We start from the raw sequence: 16,594 nt of genomic DNA, 5'->3' as shown, positions 1-16,594 counted from the left end.
ATGTCTTTAGCTATCTTAGCTAGAAGAGCTTTATGGCTTAAATCTTGGAATGCAGATATGACCTCTAAGTCAACTTTGCTTTCTCTTTCTTTCCAAGGTAATAAATTATTTGGTTCACAGTTGGATTCTATTATTTCAACTGTTACTGGGGGGAAAGGAACCTTTTTGCCTCAGGACAAAAAATCTAAAGATAAATACAGGGCTGCTAATCGTTTTCGTTCCTTTCGTCAGAATAAAGAACAGAAGCCTGACCCTTCCCCTAAAGGAACGGTTTCCGTTTGGAAACCTTCTCCAGTCTGGAATAAATCCAAGCCTTTCAGAAAGTCAAAACCAGCTCCTAAATCCGCATGAAGGTGCGGCCCTCATTCCAGCACAGCTGGTAGGGGGCAGGTTACGATTTTTCAAAGATATTTGGATCAATTCGATTCACAGTTTTTGGATTCAGAACATTGTTTCTCAAGGATACAGAATAGGTTTCAAGATAAGACCTCCTGTGAGAAGATTTTTTCTCTCTCACATTCCAGTAAACTCTGTGAAGGCTCATGCATTTCTGAAATGTGTTTCAGATCTAGAGTTGGCTGGGGTAATTGTACCAGTTCCAGTTCTGGAACGGGGGCTGGGGTTTTATTCAAATCTATTCATTGTACCAAAGAAGGAGAATTCCTTCAGACCAGTTCTGGATCTAAAAATATTGAATCGTTATGTAAGAATACCAACATTCAAAATGGTGACTATAAGGACTATTCTGCCTTTTGTTCAGCAAGGGCATTATATGTCCACAATAGATTTACAGGATGCATATCTTCATATTCCGATTCATCCAGATCACTATCAGTTTCTGAGATTCTCTTTTCTAGACAAGCATTACCAGTTTGTTGCCCTTCCGTTTGGCCTAGCAACAGCTCCAAGGATCTTTTCAAAGGTTCTCTGTGCCCTTCTCTCTGTAATCAGAGAACAGGGTATTGCGGTATTTCCTTATTTGGACGATATCTTGGTACTTGCTCAGTCTTTACATTCTGCAGAATCTCATACGAATCAACTTGTGTTGTTTCTTCAAAATCATGGTTGGAGGATCAATTTACCAAAGAGTTCTTTGATTCCTCAGACAAAGGTAACCTTTTTGGGCTTTCAAATAGATCCAGTGTCCATGACTTTGTCTCTAACAGAAAAGAGACGTCTGAAGTTGGTTTCAGCTAGTCAAACCCTTCAGTCTCAATCATTCCCTTCGGTAGCTTTTTGCATGGAAATTCTAGGTCTTATGACTGCTGCATCGGACGCGATCCCCTTTGCTCGTTTTCACATGAGACCTCTTCAGCTCTGTATGCTGAACCAGTGGTGCAGGGATTATACAAGGATATCACAAATAATATCCTTAAATCCCAATGTTCGGTCTTCTCTGACTTGGTGGTTGGACCACCATCGTTTAATTCAAGGGGCCTCTTTTGTTTTTGCCGAACCTGGACTGTTATCTCAACAGATGCGAGTCTTTCAGGTTGGGGAGCTGTATGGGGATCTCTGACAGCGCAGGGGGTTTGGGAATCTCAGGAGGCGAGATTACCAATCAACATTTTGGAACTCCGTGCGATTTTCAGAGCTCTCCAGTTCTGGCTTCTTCTGAAGAGAGAATAGTTTATTTGTTTTCAGACGGACAATGTCACAACCGTAGCGTATGTCAATCATCAAGGTGGGACTCACAGTCTTCAAGCTATGAAAGAAGTATCTCGGATACTTGTATGGGCGGAATCCAGCTCCTGTCTAATTTCTGTGGTTCACATCTCAGGTGTAGACAATTGGGAAGCGGATTATCTCAGTCGCCAGTCGTTACATCCGGGCGAATGGTCTCTTCACCCAGAGGTATTTCTTCAGATTGTTCAGATCTGGGGACTTCCAGAAATAGATCTGATGGCCTCTCATCTAAACAAGAAACTTCCCAGGTATCTGTCCAGATCCAGGGATCCTCAGGCGGAAGCAGTGGACGTGTTGTCGCTTCCTTGGAATTATCATCCTGCCTATATCTTTCCGCCTCTAGTTCTTCTTCCAAGAGTGATTTCCAAAATTCTTATGGAACGTTCGTTTGTTCTGCTGATGGCTCAGCATGGCCTCACAGGTTTTGGTATGCGGATCTCATTCGGATGGCCAGTTGCCAACCTTGGACACTTCCGTTAAGGCCCATTTTTCCATCAGGATCTCAAATCATTAAATTTGAAGGTATGGAAATTGAACGCTTGATTCTTAGTCATAGGGGTTTCTCTGACTCAGTAATTAATACTATGTTACAGGCTCGTAAATCTGTGTCTAGGAAGATTTATTATCGAGTCTGGAGGACTTGCATTTCTTGGTGTTCTTCTCATAAATTCTCCTGGCATTCTTTTAGAATTCCTAGAATTTTACAGTTTCTTCAGGATGGTTTGGATAAAGGTTTATCTGCAAGTTCTTTGAAAGGACAAATCTCTGCTCTTTCTGTTCTTTTTCACAGAAAGATTGCTAATCTTCCTGATATTCATTGTTTTGTACAGGCTTTGGTTCGTATCAAGCCTGTCATTAAGTCAATCTCTCCTCCTTGGAGTCTTAATTTGGTTCTGAGGGCTTTACAGGATCCTCCGTTTGAACCTATGCATTCTCTGGATATTAAATTACTTTCTTGGAAAGTTTTGTTCCTTTTGGCCATCTCTTCTGCTAGAAGAGTTTCTGAGTTATCTGCTCTTTCTTGTGAGTCTCCTTTTCTGATTTTTCATCAGGATAAGGCGGTGTTGCGGACTTCATTTAATTTTTACCTAAGGTTGTGAATTCTAACAACATTAGTAGGGAAATTGTTGTCCCTTCATTGTGCCCTAATCCTAAGAATTCAAAGGAGAGATCTTTACATTCTTTGGATGTAGTTAGAGCTTTGAAATATTATGTTGAAGCTACTAAAGATTTTAGAAAAACTTCTAGTCTATTTGTTATCTTTTCTGGTTCCAGGAAAGGTCAGAAAGCTTCTGCCATTTCTTTGGCGTCTTGGTTAAAGTCTTTGATTCATCATGCTTATGTGGAGTCGGGGAAGTCCCCGCCTCAAAGGATTACGGCTCATTCTACTAGGTCAGTTTCTACTTCCTGGGCTTTTAGGAATGAAGCTTCTGTTGATCAGATTTGCAAAGCAGCAACTTGGTCTTCTTTGCATACTTTTATTAAATTCTACCATTTTGATGTTTTCTCTTCTTCTGAAGCAGTTTTTGGTAGAAAAGTACTTCAGGCAGCTGTTTCAGTTTGATTCTTCTGCTTATGATTTCAGTTTTTTTCGTTATTTGTATTAAAACTTTTGATTTGGGTTGTGGATTATTTTTTCAGCGGAATTGGCTGTCTTTATTTTATCCCTCCCTCTCTAGTGACTCTTGCGTGGAAGTTCCACATCTTGGGCATCTGCTATCCCATACGTCACTAGCTCATCGACTCTTGCTAATTACATGAAAGAAAACATAATTTATGTAAGAACTTACCTGATAAATTCATTTCTTTCATATTAGCAAGAGTCCATGAGAGCCACCCTTTTTGTGGTGGTTATGATTTTTTTGTATAAAGCACAATTATTCCAATTCCTTATTTTTGATGCTTTCACTCCTTTCTTATCACCCCACTTCTTGGCTATTCGTTAAACTGAATTGTGGGTGTGGTGAGAGGTGTATTTATAGGCATTTTGAGGTTTGGGAAACTTTGCCCCTCCTGGTAGGAATGTATATCCCATACGTCACTAGCTCATGGACTCTTGCTAATATGAAAGAAATGAATTTATCAGGTAAGTTCTTACATAAATGTTTTTAAGAAATGCGCTGCTTCTCAATGCTTTTCAATAGCAGTCACATGACTGGAAAAAAAAAAAGGTTGTTATTCTGAAACGGTGTAAATTGAACCGTTGTAAAACGAGGGCCACCTGTATATGTGTGTGTATGTATATATATATATATATATATATATATATATATATGTATATATATATATATATATATTTATGTATATATCTATATATGTGTGTGTGTGTGTGTGTGTGTATAAAAAGCTGACTACAAAATAGTCAAAAAAGAAGAAAGGAAAGCAGAAGAATAAAAAAACAATTAATAATTGAAAGGAGAGTTCACAATATGATATATTGTGAACTCTCCTTCCAGTTATTCCTTTTTTTATTCTTCTTCTTCTTCTTTCCTTTCTTCTTTTTTGACTATTTTATTATCCCCCTGTATACATAATTTCACATCTTTATACATATTGATTCCATGTTGATATATACCTTCATGTCAGTATATGTTCTTTGTAAAACTATATATTTCCACTGTCTGTTCTCCTACACTGAACACTGTCTGTCTGCCTCTGTCACCTAAGCCCCCCTCATGATGTTTACGACTCCCCCTCCTCTCCCTGCACTCAGACCTCTGTAACACTTTCTGTCCTTTTTTAGCCATTCTGTGTTTCAAGATATAATCTGTAAATTCCATTGAGTTGATCAGTATTGCTTCAGACTTGAAAAAGGAAGAAACACTTCCGAAAGCTTGTCAACTTATAAATGTATAGTTAGTCCAATAAAAAAGTATCATTGCTCAATGCAATACTCTTGTTATTTTGTTATTTATATATAAATATATATTTTATTTTAAAGGATGGAGCTATAAACTGTTTGTGCTGCGGAGCACATTAAACATTTTTACATGACATTATTTTTATAATCTTTAAGATGATAAATATAACAAATGGGAGTCTAAAGACTGTTACTTTTTTTTGTGAAGGAGGGATAAGATTAGCTAAAAGATATTAAAATAACCTTTATGTAGATTTGCTCTGAGGTTTAGCTCATTCATGTTGTTTTGCACTTAGGAGAGTACCACCACTCCCAACCCAGAATCTGTGAAATTTCTGAAGGCCTTCTCTCGTTGTGGTTCTGGTACTCAGCCCAAAAGATCACAGTCACCAGGACCTGGACGGCCAAGAACTCCACTTAACCTAGAAGAGCAAGAGGTAAAAAAGCAAAACATTAAAGGCATGGCAAAATGCAAGCCTTTTTTTTTTTTTTTTTCTCATTATGCTGCCAGTTGCATTTACCTTTTAAGTCTTTAGATTCTCAGTCTGCTCTGATTTTCTGCCTCCTGCTCCCAAAAATAACTATTACACATTAATACAATCCAACTATTGAAAGTGAAAATTGCTTGAGAAAGGCTTACATAGTGCTAAAACGCGTTGCAGTTGTTTGTCCATTGGAGGCTAGCGTAAACATTGTGTAACAGGAACTGCAAAGATCCTCACACTGAGCTGGACTGTCCAGTTGAAGGTTCTCTGCAATTATCCTGAATGTAGGGACGAGAAGGCTCTGTGGGCGAAATTTGATAGGAATGATAGGAAATAACTTTCATGAAGTGAAACTAAGCAATAACGATATTCGTTTAAAACTAAAGTGTTTGTGGATTGATACACTATAAATGGCAGACTTCTATATGCTTAAGGTGTGTTGAACACGGGTGTTTGGATACATACTGCAATGGACAAGATTCAATTTGAACTATGGATCCATAATTTTTGCTACTATTTTGTGTTTTTTTAACTTTAATTCCTATTTTGGATTGGACATAAGGAACATTAATATAAATTCTGGCTTTGGGAATTCCCTGATAGAGAAACAATTTTATTAATGATTTGGTTTTAAAAGTTTTTAATTTGAGTGATACTTAGTATATTGTTTCCTTATGTTAGATATAACCTAGGTTACAATATTATTTATTATTTTCTCTGCAGTAACCTCCAAACGTGTTATATATTTATGTAGTTAATAATTTGTGATTAAGTTTATCCCAATACATTCACCATTAGTTACAAAGTTCAAGTAAAACTCTCCAGTTTAGTCCCCACTGGCTGTTAGAGAAGCAACACCGTAGTATATATATATTTGTATGTACAATCCCTGTGCTTTCGCCCAAATGCATTTAACTCACGCTTCTGGATGTGAAGGTCTCCTGCTATCTGTGCGGCCCGTACGAAGGCTTGCTTCCAACTCCTCACATCACCCATCCCAATGGCGTGTTACAATGCCGGGTGTCATCCGCTGTGTTGCGGGCGCTCCGATGACGTCATCGTCCGTTTCTGAAGCTGTATGGGGGACAACTGGGGCTGGCAAAAACCACTGTCTGCAGTCTTGAGTGTTGTGGATCTTCTGGGAAATGGAGAAGTAGGAGAAAAAAGAACGATCCACTCCTCAACCGTAAAATAAAATCCAACTTTATTTCGATATGTTTAAAATAAGTCAGGGAAGCACCCAAACGTTCTACTGAGCAGGTGCAGCACTGGTTTTACGCCTTTCGGCTTAGATAGCCGTAGTCATAGCCTATAGTGCTGTGCCTTGCTCCAATATTTAAAACAGCAAGAGTAATCTGATTGGCCATTTAAGAACATAATTGGGTAAAAGTATAGTTATGGAAAACACAAACACAAAATTTCTAAGGGTCACGTCAGACTATCAGACCAATTCGGTTTATATTTGGTACCGAAAAAAGAGAGGGGAATTTAGACGCAGCCAGTTTTATGGTAATCAAAGGAGGGGAAATCGCAGGCGCATAGGTAATCAGAATAATAATAAAAATGTGTCATTCTCAGAGAGTGAGACAGAATACTCATCCGATGAAAGTAACAAATCCTCAGCTTCTGCAATTCCCAATCCTAGCATAGGAATACTTAAAAATGCTAATACCACTAAATCAGATGAAAGGGTGGTGAGACCCAAAGAGAACCACAACACTGGACAGGGAATGCACTATCAAGTGACACAGAATAAAATATCTGATAAGACATATGAGACCCCAACTACAGACTTTGAACAGGTTTTTCCACAGGCCCAAAGTACAGGGGACATAATACAGCAGGAATAAACTGCCCAAGCGCGATACCAACTCAGGGGTCCCCGCCCACAAATGAAATACAAATAACACACAATTTCATTAACCTATCCTCAGAAAATGTAACTTCGGACCAGTTTAGTGTCCTTAGTTTTGGCCTGGGATTTTCTCCCACTTTTAATGTGTTACAGACACTTTTGGATGTGAACTGGCTTATCCGGAATCTAACCCTTAAAAAACATTTTTGTGAAAACACACAATCAGTAGATATAAGTGTTACACAACCAATTTGTGATGAGAATAAAATTCATGATTTTGTTGAGATCTGTGATTTGATTTCCCTACAAACACTGGAACATGAATCCAGACATATGGCAGGTAGTTCTAATAGAGGTACCACGTTCAAAAACAGATCTAATTTCTACCTGATACATAGTAGGGGAACGGTTCTAGAAACCTTCCAACACAGGGTAGAAGCAAATTTAGTTGAATTAGCGAGGAACAGGGACAAACCCATTCAAAATTTGACCAGCAATCAGAGGAAAGCTTTAATTACATTACAGGACAATGACAAGTTGGTGATACGAACTGCAGACAAGGGGGGTGCAGTAGTAGTCATGGATAAGGAAAAGTATGTGACGGAAGCATTACGCCAACGTCAAAATACTAATGACTATATGACACTAAGAAGGAACCCTACAAATGAATATAGGGAGCAAATGAGACAGATTTTGGATGATGGTCGGGACAAGGGATTTTTAGACAGACTGCCGATTATCTGGATGTTAAACATCCTAGGATGCCCTGGTTCCACCATCTTCCAAAAGTTCACAAGACCTTGCATAATGTGCAGGGAAGACCCATTGTGAGTGGGATCAGCTCTTTATTAGAGCAACTCTCACAATGGGTGAACTTGATTTTGCAACCCCTGGTAACAGCACTACCGGCGTATCTAAAAGGTACCACACATGTCATTAATATCGTACAAACAGTGGAGTGGGATGAATGCAGTTCCTGGCTCACAGTGGACGCTGTAGCACTGTACTCATCCATACCCCATGATAAGGGCGTGCAGGCGGTAACTTTCTTTTTGAGTAGGTGTACTGATTATTCATCAGAATTCCAAGCCTATATTGTTAGGAGTAGTCTCATTCCTGTTAACTCACATTTTTTTTCAAGTTTGATGGGGTTTACTATCTCCATAAGTGCGGCACAGCCATGTGTGCCAAGTTTGCACCTTTGTATGCCAATTTATATCTTGGCTGGTGGGAGCTGTGCCGCATTTTTGGAGATGGAAACCCCTTTAAGAGCAATATCAAACTGTATAGGAGATTTGACGATCTCCTGTTCATTTGGACAGGAGATCTAGGAGAGATATCGAATTTCATTGATTATCTCCATGAGAACGATATGGGTTTGCGGTTTACATTCGAGATTGATTCCAACAAAATCAACTTTCTAGATTTAACACTCACTGGCAATAGAGGTGAGAGGGTTGAAACGGGTGTGTATCGCAAACCCATAACGGCTAACACTTTATTACATGGGCGTAGCAGTCATCCAAAGCAAATTAGCTTTGCTATAGCCAAAGGACAGTTTTCAAGAATGAGGAGAAATTGCTCTTATGACAGAGAATTTGAGATAGAAGCTAGCAAATTAAGTGGTAGATTGAGGGAGAGGAAATATCCAAACCTCGACTTTAAGCGTGCCAAGAAAGTGGACGATTCCATCCCGAGAGAAGAATTACTGATTGAGAATAAGGCAAAACCAAAAAAAGGATTTTGAGGAGACATATTTTGTTACTCAATTCAGTGCACAAGTATGTACTATCATCAAGAAACATTTTTCCCTCTTGGCAGCGGACGACCGGTTGGTCAACGTTGTAGAGAAAGGCATCAGATGCTCATACAAAAAAAGTAAAACTCTGGGTAGCATTTTGTCACCGACACAATTGAGGGGTACACTCCCAAAATAGCCAGTTCATGGCTGACACATGTTGGAATGTATAGGTGTGGGAGTAGTCGCTGCAGACCCTGCGAGTTTGTTCACATCACCAAGAATTTCATCTCCTCTTCTAATTGCAAGTGTTATGACATACAGTCCTGTCTCAATTGCACATCCAATTATGTGATCTATTTATTTACTTGCACACAATGCAAATTGCAGTACGTGGGTTTAACCTCTAGGGACATGAGATCCAGAATTAGGGAACATTTATTTATCCACCATCAATATTGGTAAAGCCTCCACCCCTCTGGTGCAGCATTTTTCTGGTAAACACAATGGCAATCTAAACACCTTCAGATGGTGTGCCATTAAAAAAGTGGTGCTGCCCCTGGGAGGGGGAAACTTGGACCATATCTTAGCCAAGAGGGAAATATTTTGGATTTTCCAGTTAGAGACAAGATTACCCAAGGGCCTAAATTCCTGTTTTGACATTATCAACTATTGGGCATAACAGATTCAGAATAAAAGGTATTCCCTGCCTTTATTGTACTTACTCCAAATCTGAATATTTTTTGATTATTCTTGGAATATTCACTAAATGTTCACAAGATCTTGACAAGAGAGGTTTTTTTGAGCATTAGCTGCCAAGTAAGATTCAAATAGTTTCTCATAAAAACTTCTTGGCTTATATATACATTTTTGGTATCATTCACAAAATTCTTGTAGTATTAATGAGAGTTATAAGGTGTATTTCCTCATAAAAATTGCATTCAGATGGTACCTCCATCCCACAAGGACACACGAAACAGGGGGATCACTATCACAGCTTTGTTATAGAGGGTGCGGGGAAAGAGGCACATATATCCACATGTGGTGGGAATGTGAGCAAATTAAGGAAACCTGGGACTACACCTCACGACTTTTAAGTGCAATCTTCCAAAAACAAATAACATTAACGATAGAGCAAGCCCTGCTTCATTTCCCAATCCCAGGAATTCCAAAGACCCACCTTAAACTAGTCATGATGGTTTGCACGGTAGTTAAAATCAGCATAGCCCAATTCTGGAAATCCACTCCACCTGATGTATCCTTTATCTATAACAAATTAGAGTATCATTACAACATGGCAAGTGCAGCAGCCGAAACCCTTAACGATACTGAAAGATTCCTCACTAGATGGGAACCTTTTATAATGTACCATGAGTCAAAAAGAAAAACCACCCAGAATAATACTCATGCTCCAGACCCTACAATTTAAAAAAAAAGAGCCGGGGCCCTTGATGAGGACAAACGTAAGGATGGTATAGAGCATATAAATACCCTGTTTTCACTGAACTGTAAACTATGGATAGATTTTATTTATGCCGAGGTTATATACTGTAAAATATGAACATTATGAAGAAAAATGATTGACACATGTATTTTATTTTATTTTATTCTATATTATTTAATTTTATTTGTTTTGTTATATGTAAAACTTCAATAAAAACAATTCAACATAAGGTGTATTTCCAGTGCATAAAAAAGCACTTGGGATTTGTGTCACTTACAGAGACAATTGTTGCTACGTATGTATGACCCTTATGCTTGCCTATAAAATTAACTTTAAATATGTCAGTCTTGCATTATTTTGCTGTAATAGTTAGAGACAGGCTTAGTATTACAACGTACCTGTCTAGTTAGTTCAGTTCATTCTATTCCCCTAATTTATAATGGCATTTACTAAACAATGGAAATGTTCAACACTTAGCAGGCGTAAGGCTGTATATTCAGCTATGTTCTTAAATGCCCAATCAGATTACTCTTGCCGTTTTAAATAATGGAGCAAGTCACAGCACTATAGGCTATGACTACGGCTATCTAAGCCGAAACGCGTAATCCCTTTATTACCCATTCCCCAGTTTTACATAACCAACACAGTTATAAAAATACACTTTTTACCTCTGTAATTACCCTTTATTTAAGCCTCTGGACTGCCCCCTTATTTCAGTTAATTTGACAGACTTGCATTTTAGCCAATCAGTGCTCACTCCTTGGTCGATTCACGTGCGTGAGCTCAATGTTATCTATGTGAAACACATGAACTAACTCCCTCTAGTGGTGAAAAACCGTCAAAATGCTTTCAAATTAGAGGCGGCCTTCAAGGTCTAAGAAATCGGCATATGAACCTCCTAGGTTTAGCTTTCAACTAAGAATACCAAGAGAACAAAGCAAAATTGGTGATAAAAGTAAATTGGAAAGTTGTTTAAAATCACATGCCCTATTTGAATCGTGAACTTTTTTTTTTTTTACTTGACTGTCTATTTAATCTTTGGGAGATTGCTCAGTAGGTATGTCGTGGGATCTAATGGTAATTTTATATTTAGAGTATGTTCAATTGCTTATTGAATATCTTGCCAGTAGTGAGTAATGCTTGGACAGGTCCACCATATATGTCGGTAATCGCCCCATATAACCACATGTTCTCCAGCAAGCGGTATCCCTATGTTTAAAAATAGTAGCTAATCTGACAGGGGTGTAATACCATCTGCATAACAATTTTAAATTAGTCTCTAGTTGTGCAATAGAGGTGATATGCCCATTCATATTCTCAAAGACTTTTGACCATTCTTTGGGGGTCATTTGTTTTTGGAGTTCATCCGACTATTTTGTTGTATAGGTCGGTAGCTTACTAGAATGATATTCAATTAATATCTTGTATATAAGGGAAAGTGAGCTTTTCGTATATGTTTCTCTGTGCAAAGAAAATCACAAAGACAAAAAGCCTGAGGAAACAGACAGAGATCTGAGAAACTAGTTGCTTGTTTATCCATTGTTACGGTCACATTTGTGACATTTTATATTGTATTTTATTGCACCATTAAACTATGGTATTTTAACTCTTCGCTGAGAGCCTGAGCTTGATTGAAATCTACCCTGGAGTGATTTGTTGCACTGCCTTGGTCAGTGAACTGGGACACTGTGAACTCCCAGTCTGCCTCTATAAGCACAACAGAGTGCTGCTTTACTTGTGAGTATAAAATCTGTATTCACCTTTTTTTACATTTGTCCAAACTGTATCACACGAGGAGGCGCCCTTGTCTTTGTGATTTTCTTTGCACAGAGAGAGTATTTACCCAGACTGGTTTTGTGACAAGGAGCTGACTTCTGGATCTAAGGGAGAATTTTATATATGTGCTACCCAGGAGGACTAATAAACCTCTGAAGTGCCCTCCTAATCTTGGGACTGTCTGAGCATCAATATCATATACAGATAAGAACTTATTAGAGACTTAATACTATTTATTTATTTATTATATATTGTTTTAATCTGCATTTTCTGTTTATATTGATCTCATCACATTTGATGAGAGTCCATGTCTAATTTTTTTCTGTAATTGTCATTATTATTTTGTCTTTATACATTATTATCTGATCATTTTATATTATTTTTATAGTGTTTATTGTTTTTACTATACTTCAGTATTATCCTACAGATTGTTGTAATACATCTATATTTATATTAGGCCTAGGTTGGCCTTTTTAAAAAAAATTATATTTATAAAAATTATATTTATAAAAATTATATTTTTTAAAAATTATATATTTCTTCTAGCGCCCCCAAGAGATACGCTTGCATAGTGTAACAGGTATTTATTTTCGTATATGAAGTTGAGTTACACATTGATTCAAATGGTGTTAAAGGCCTATAAAATTGGGTGTGTTTATTGTGTGAGGTGATGTAATGGTGTACTTGAAAGTATTTAAACCATGGGGCAAAGTAATTTCCGTGCTTTTCTTGTAGGCCTTTTTTAGATTTAAGGACCTTGTTTTCCAAAACAGAACGGCATGGTTCAACATTTTTATATAAGGACTAGGGAGAGATGCCTGAAATTCTAGATTGTGTTTTAGAGGTGTCAGGGGTGAAGGTACAGAGGCAAGCGTGGAACAATTATAATTGCATGTGTCCCATATTTTAATTGTTTTTCTGGTTATTGTGCTTGTTAAGGGATGTAACGATCTATGAATATGAGGAATCCAGCAGCATGTCCCTAGATGTGCATTTTGTGCTAGATTGTGATCTATTTGTATCCATTCCTTGTGATCGGTGTGTTTGCACCAGTCTGACGCGGACTAGAGTTCCTGCCGTATGGTACTATTGAAGGTTTGGCATACCTAACCCTCCCTTAAGTTTAGGTCTATAAATAGTTGACTTGGCGATTATGGGATGTTTGTTGTTCCAAAGATAAGTATTCAGTATATGTTGAAGTTTAAAAAGGAAGGTTTTAGGCAGTTCAATTGGGATTGTTTGAAATATATACAAAATTGTTGGTAATGGTCATTTTTAATGCATGTTGTCTGCCCATCCATGATAATGTTTTATTGCGCCAGGAATGTAGCTCTTGCTGTATATTTTTCAGCAAAGGTATATAATTTGCATTGAATAGCTGTTGAGGATCACTGGTGATTTGTATTCCCAAATATTTTAATGAGGTTTTTTAAATTTGAGTATGTCGTTGTTATGTGATTAATAGTGGATTCAGGGATTCCTATGCCCATGAATTCTGATTTTGAGTCATTGATTCTAAAACTAAAATTTGCTATATATTTGGAATTCTTCATGCAGTTCCTCTAGAGAAATCAGCGGGTTAGTAATAGTCATAAAAATATCGTCTGTTTATAGGTAGATTTTGTATTCTTTCTCACGTATAGTGATACCTCTTAGGTTTTGGTTATTCCTTATTCTAGCCGCTAATGCTTCCATGGCCAAAGCAAACAGGAGCGGGGAAAGAGGGCATCCCTGTCTCGTCCCATTATAGATAGTAAAAGAGGGAGAGAGCGAATCATTTAGTTTTATTTTTAATATGAAAGAGTCTGGGAACCCAAATTTAACTAGAATCTGCTTTAGAAAATCCCAATTTAACCTATCAAAAGCTTTCTCCGCGTCCATGGTCGCAAAGATTGTAGGAATGCTAGATTTTGCTGCATATTCCATCAAATTAATGATTGTTATAGTGTTGTTCCTTGCCTCTCTGAAGGGTGTGAAACCTACTTGATTATAGTGTACTAATTGGGGGAGTAGCCTATTCAGTCGGCCTGCCATAATTTTTGCAAAGATCTTAGCATCTAAGTTCAATAATGAAATGGGGCGAAAGCTTGGTGGGGCATCTGGTGGTTTACCTGGTTTGGGCAGAACTACTATATGCGCTTCAACCATTGAGGGCGGGAAAGGGTTAGCGTATGAAGTGTTATTATAAAAAGTATGTTGGAAAGGTGTAAGGATAGAGGCAAATATCTGGTAATGCTTAGCAGAAAATCCATCTGGACCTGGACTTTTCCCAGGTGTCAGATCTTTTATTGCAGAGTTGATTTCAGTTGCTGTTATTGGAGTTTCCAATAATTCACAATGCTCCTATGAGAGTGTGGGGAGATTACACGAGTCTAGATATGTTTGGAAAGAATCCCCATCATCTAAGACCTGGCCTGAAGGATTATTATGTATATTATATAGTTTTGAATAGTATTTGTGAAATTGATCCAATATTTCAGGGGTTGTTTGGACTGTAGTGTTCTGATTAGTCTTAAGTTCGTGAATTAATTATTTTAATTTTGCTCGTTTTAGGGTTCTAGCTAACATTTTCCCCGCTTTGTTACCCTTGTGATAAAATTTCGGTCTTAGTTTTAGGGATGTATTCTTATATTCTGTGGCAAGATAGGATACTAAGGTTCTTAGGATCTTTTTTATGCACAAACTCAAGTTGTGCTAATTCTGAAGTTAACTTAGAATATTGTTGTCTAGAGGTTTTTTGGAGTTGGGCCTTATATTTAATGAATTCACCTCTTATCGTACAATTGTGTGCTTCCCAGACAACACAAGGATTATTTACTGAGTCAGTATTAAATTGAAAATATTCCACTAATGCTTTAGAGAGACATTCAACAAAAGGTTGGTGTGATAATAATGATTCATCCAACCTCCACTGATAAGGCCTAGTAGGAGTATTGGGCCATGCAATTTGCACCGTTACTGCCGAGTGATCAGACCATGATGTAGGCACTATGGAGGACTTGATGATTATGGAGAGCCCTTCTTGATTGGTCAAAATATAATCTATTCTGCTGTAAGATCGGGAGGGATGGGAATAAAAAGTATAATCCTTAGTAGAAGAATCGCCATTTGTCGTAAAGGTTGAGGTCCCGAAGTTCTTTCCATAAATATGATGATGTACGTTTTGGGATGTAGGCTGTGGGTTAGAGGTGTCTAAAGAGGGTTGAAACAGAAAATTAAAATCACCCCTAAGAAAAACTGGACCTTTTAGAAATGTCTAATGATTTCCTAAGCATTGATTTAAAAAAGGGCAAATGATGAACATTAGGATCATAGACATTGATCAATGTGATTGGTCTGTCATACATGAGACCAGTAATTTCCAAAAATCGCCCTTCATTGTCTTTCGTTATTTGTGAAACTATAAAAGGGATATTTTTACGGAGCAGAATACTAACTCCACAGCGTTATGGAAATGATGTGTGTAATGTTTACCAAAATATTTTGGTATTTGAGAAGAGATTTCTCTTGAAGGAAGAGAATGTCAGCATTTTTCTTATATATATATATATATATATATATATATATATATATATATATATATATATATATATATATATATATATATATATATATATATATATATATATATATATATATATATATATATATATATATATATATATATATATATATATATATATCTGACAATGCTTTGGATCTTTTACATGGAGAGAGAAACCCCTTAATGTTTTGAGTCAAAATAGTAATGGGGAAGATTGTTTTGGAAGCCATCAAGTTAACATTAGAAGTATGATGATTGTAAGCATATGTGTCTCATATTCCTGACGTGTGTTACATAGACATTCTAAATAAGGATACGCTAACTGAGCCCTGCACAGTATCTGTAGAACATAATATAATCCACAGTAACAATAACAAAAACATTCAGAGCCTGGCTTTTCCAGCCAGGAAAGGCAGATGAAGTGAAACATAAGAACTATTAATATGGTTGATGATCTCGCCTCTCGAACTGAAAACAAAAACAACAATGGGGAGGGAGTTCATGTAAGCTTACAGATAGATAAGAAAATAACTTTTTTTGTGCGACAAATTAGGGGTCAATACACTTTCCTGTTGATAAGATTGTATACATAACATTAGAACTACATTTATGTTAATTCTAAATTCTCAAAATAAGGTTAGTCTACACTCAGCGTAAAGGTCCAGGTACCAGTAACATATGTGTTTTTGTTTTTTTTGAGTCACAGGTTAATTGACAGTGCAGTCTTACTAACGGTAATGTGAATCGGGACGGGATCCTGCAGCCATGTGTGTTTTAAAATGTCCACATAGTTTCTTACTAGGATTCACAGTTCCAAATATGGTGGTACTTGAGTCATAAACTTGAATCAGCGTGGGGGTCTAGGTGGTTTAGATTTTGATGGCCTCTGGGGCTCCTCTGCTGTGTCTTGTATGGGTGAGGCTCTCCTCATCTGCTTAGCAGGTGTCAAGAACCATGTGTGATGGGTACGTTGCTGTGAGCTGCCAGGGGAATCTGGCATTGATGGTGTGGGTATGTCTGGGGGATCCAAGTTCAATATTTCACAGAATTTCAGAGCATCCATTACATCTTTACATATTGTCTGCCTCTCTTCGTGGATCACTAATAGATGAGTTGGGAATTCCCATCTGTATGGGATACGTTTTATTACGTAGGAGTTGAGTAAGTGGGGAAAACTCATTGCATTTTTGCAGAGTTCTTTGTGAG

The 16,594-nt window shown here is 37.5% G+C and overlaps 1 protein-coding gene across 1 annotated transcript in view; it reads left to right on the top strand.

The window, feature by feature from the left end:
* The window catches only part of ENKD1 (enkurin domain containing 1), a 126,276-nt gene that overhangs the window by 34,232 nt on the left and 75,450 nt on the right, over positions 1-16,594 (top strand). Inside the window, exon 5 of the mRNA XM_053698476.1 lies at positions 4,843-4,983. Within this exon, the coding sequence (XP_053554451.1) occupies positions 4,843-4,983 (141 nt within the window). The remainder of the gene's footprint in view (positions 1-4,842; positions 4,984-16,594) is intronic.

The sequence above is a fragment of the Bombina bombina genome, chromosome 1 (genome assembly GCF_027579735.1).
Source record: "Bombina bombina isolate aBomBom1 chromosome 1, aBomBom1.pri, whole genome shotgun sequence".
In the NCBI taxonomy this organism is placed as follows: Eukaryota; Metazoa; Chordata; class Amphibia; order Anura; family Bombinatoridae; genus Bombina; species Bombina bombina.
This window is presented reverse-complemented; position numbering and strand designations above follow the sequence as displayed.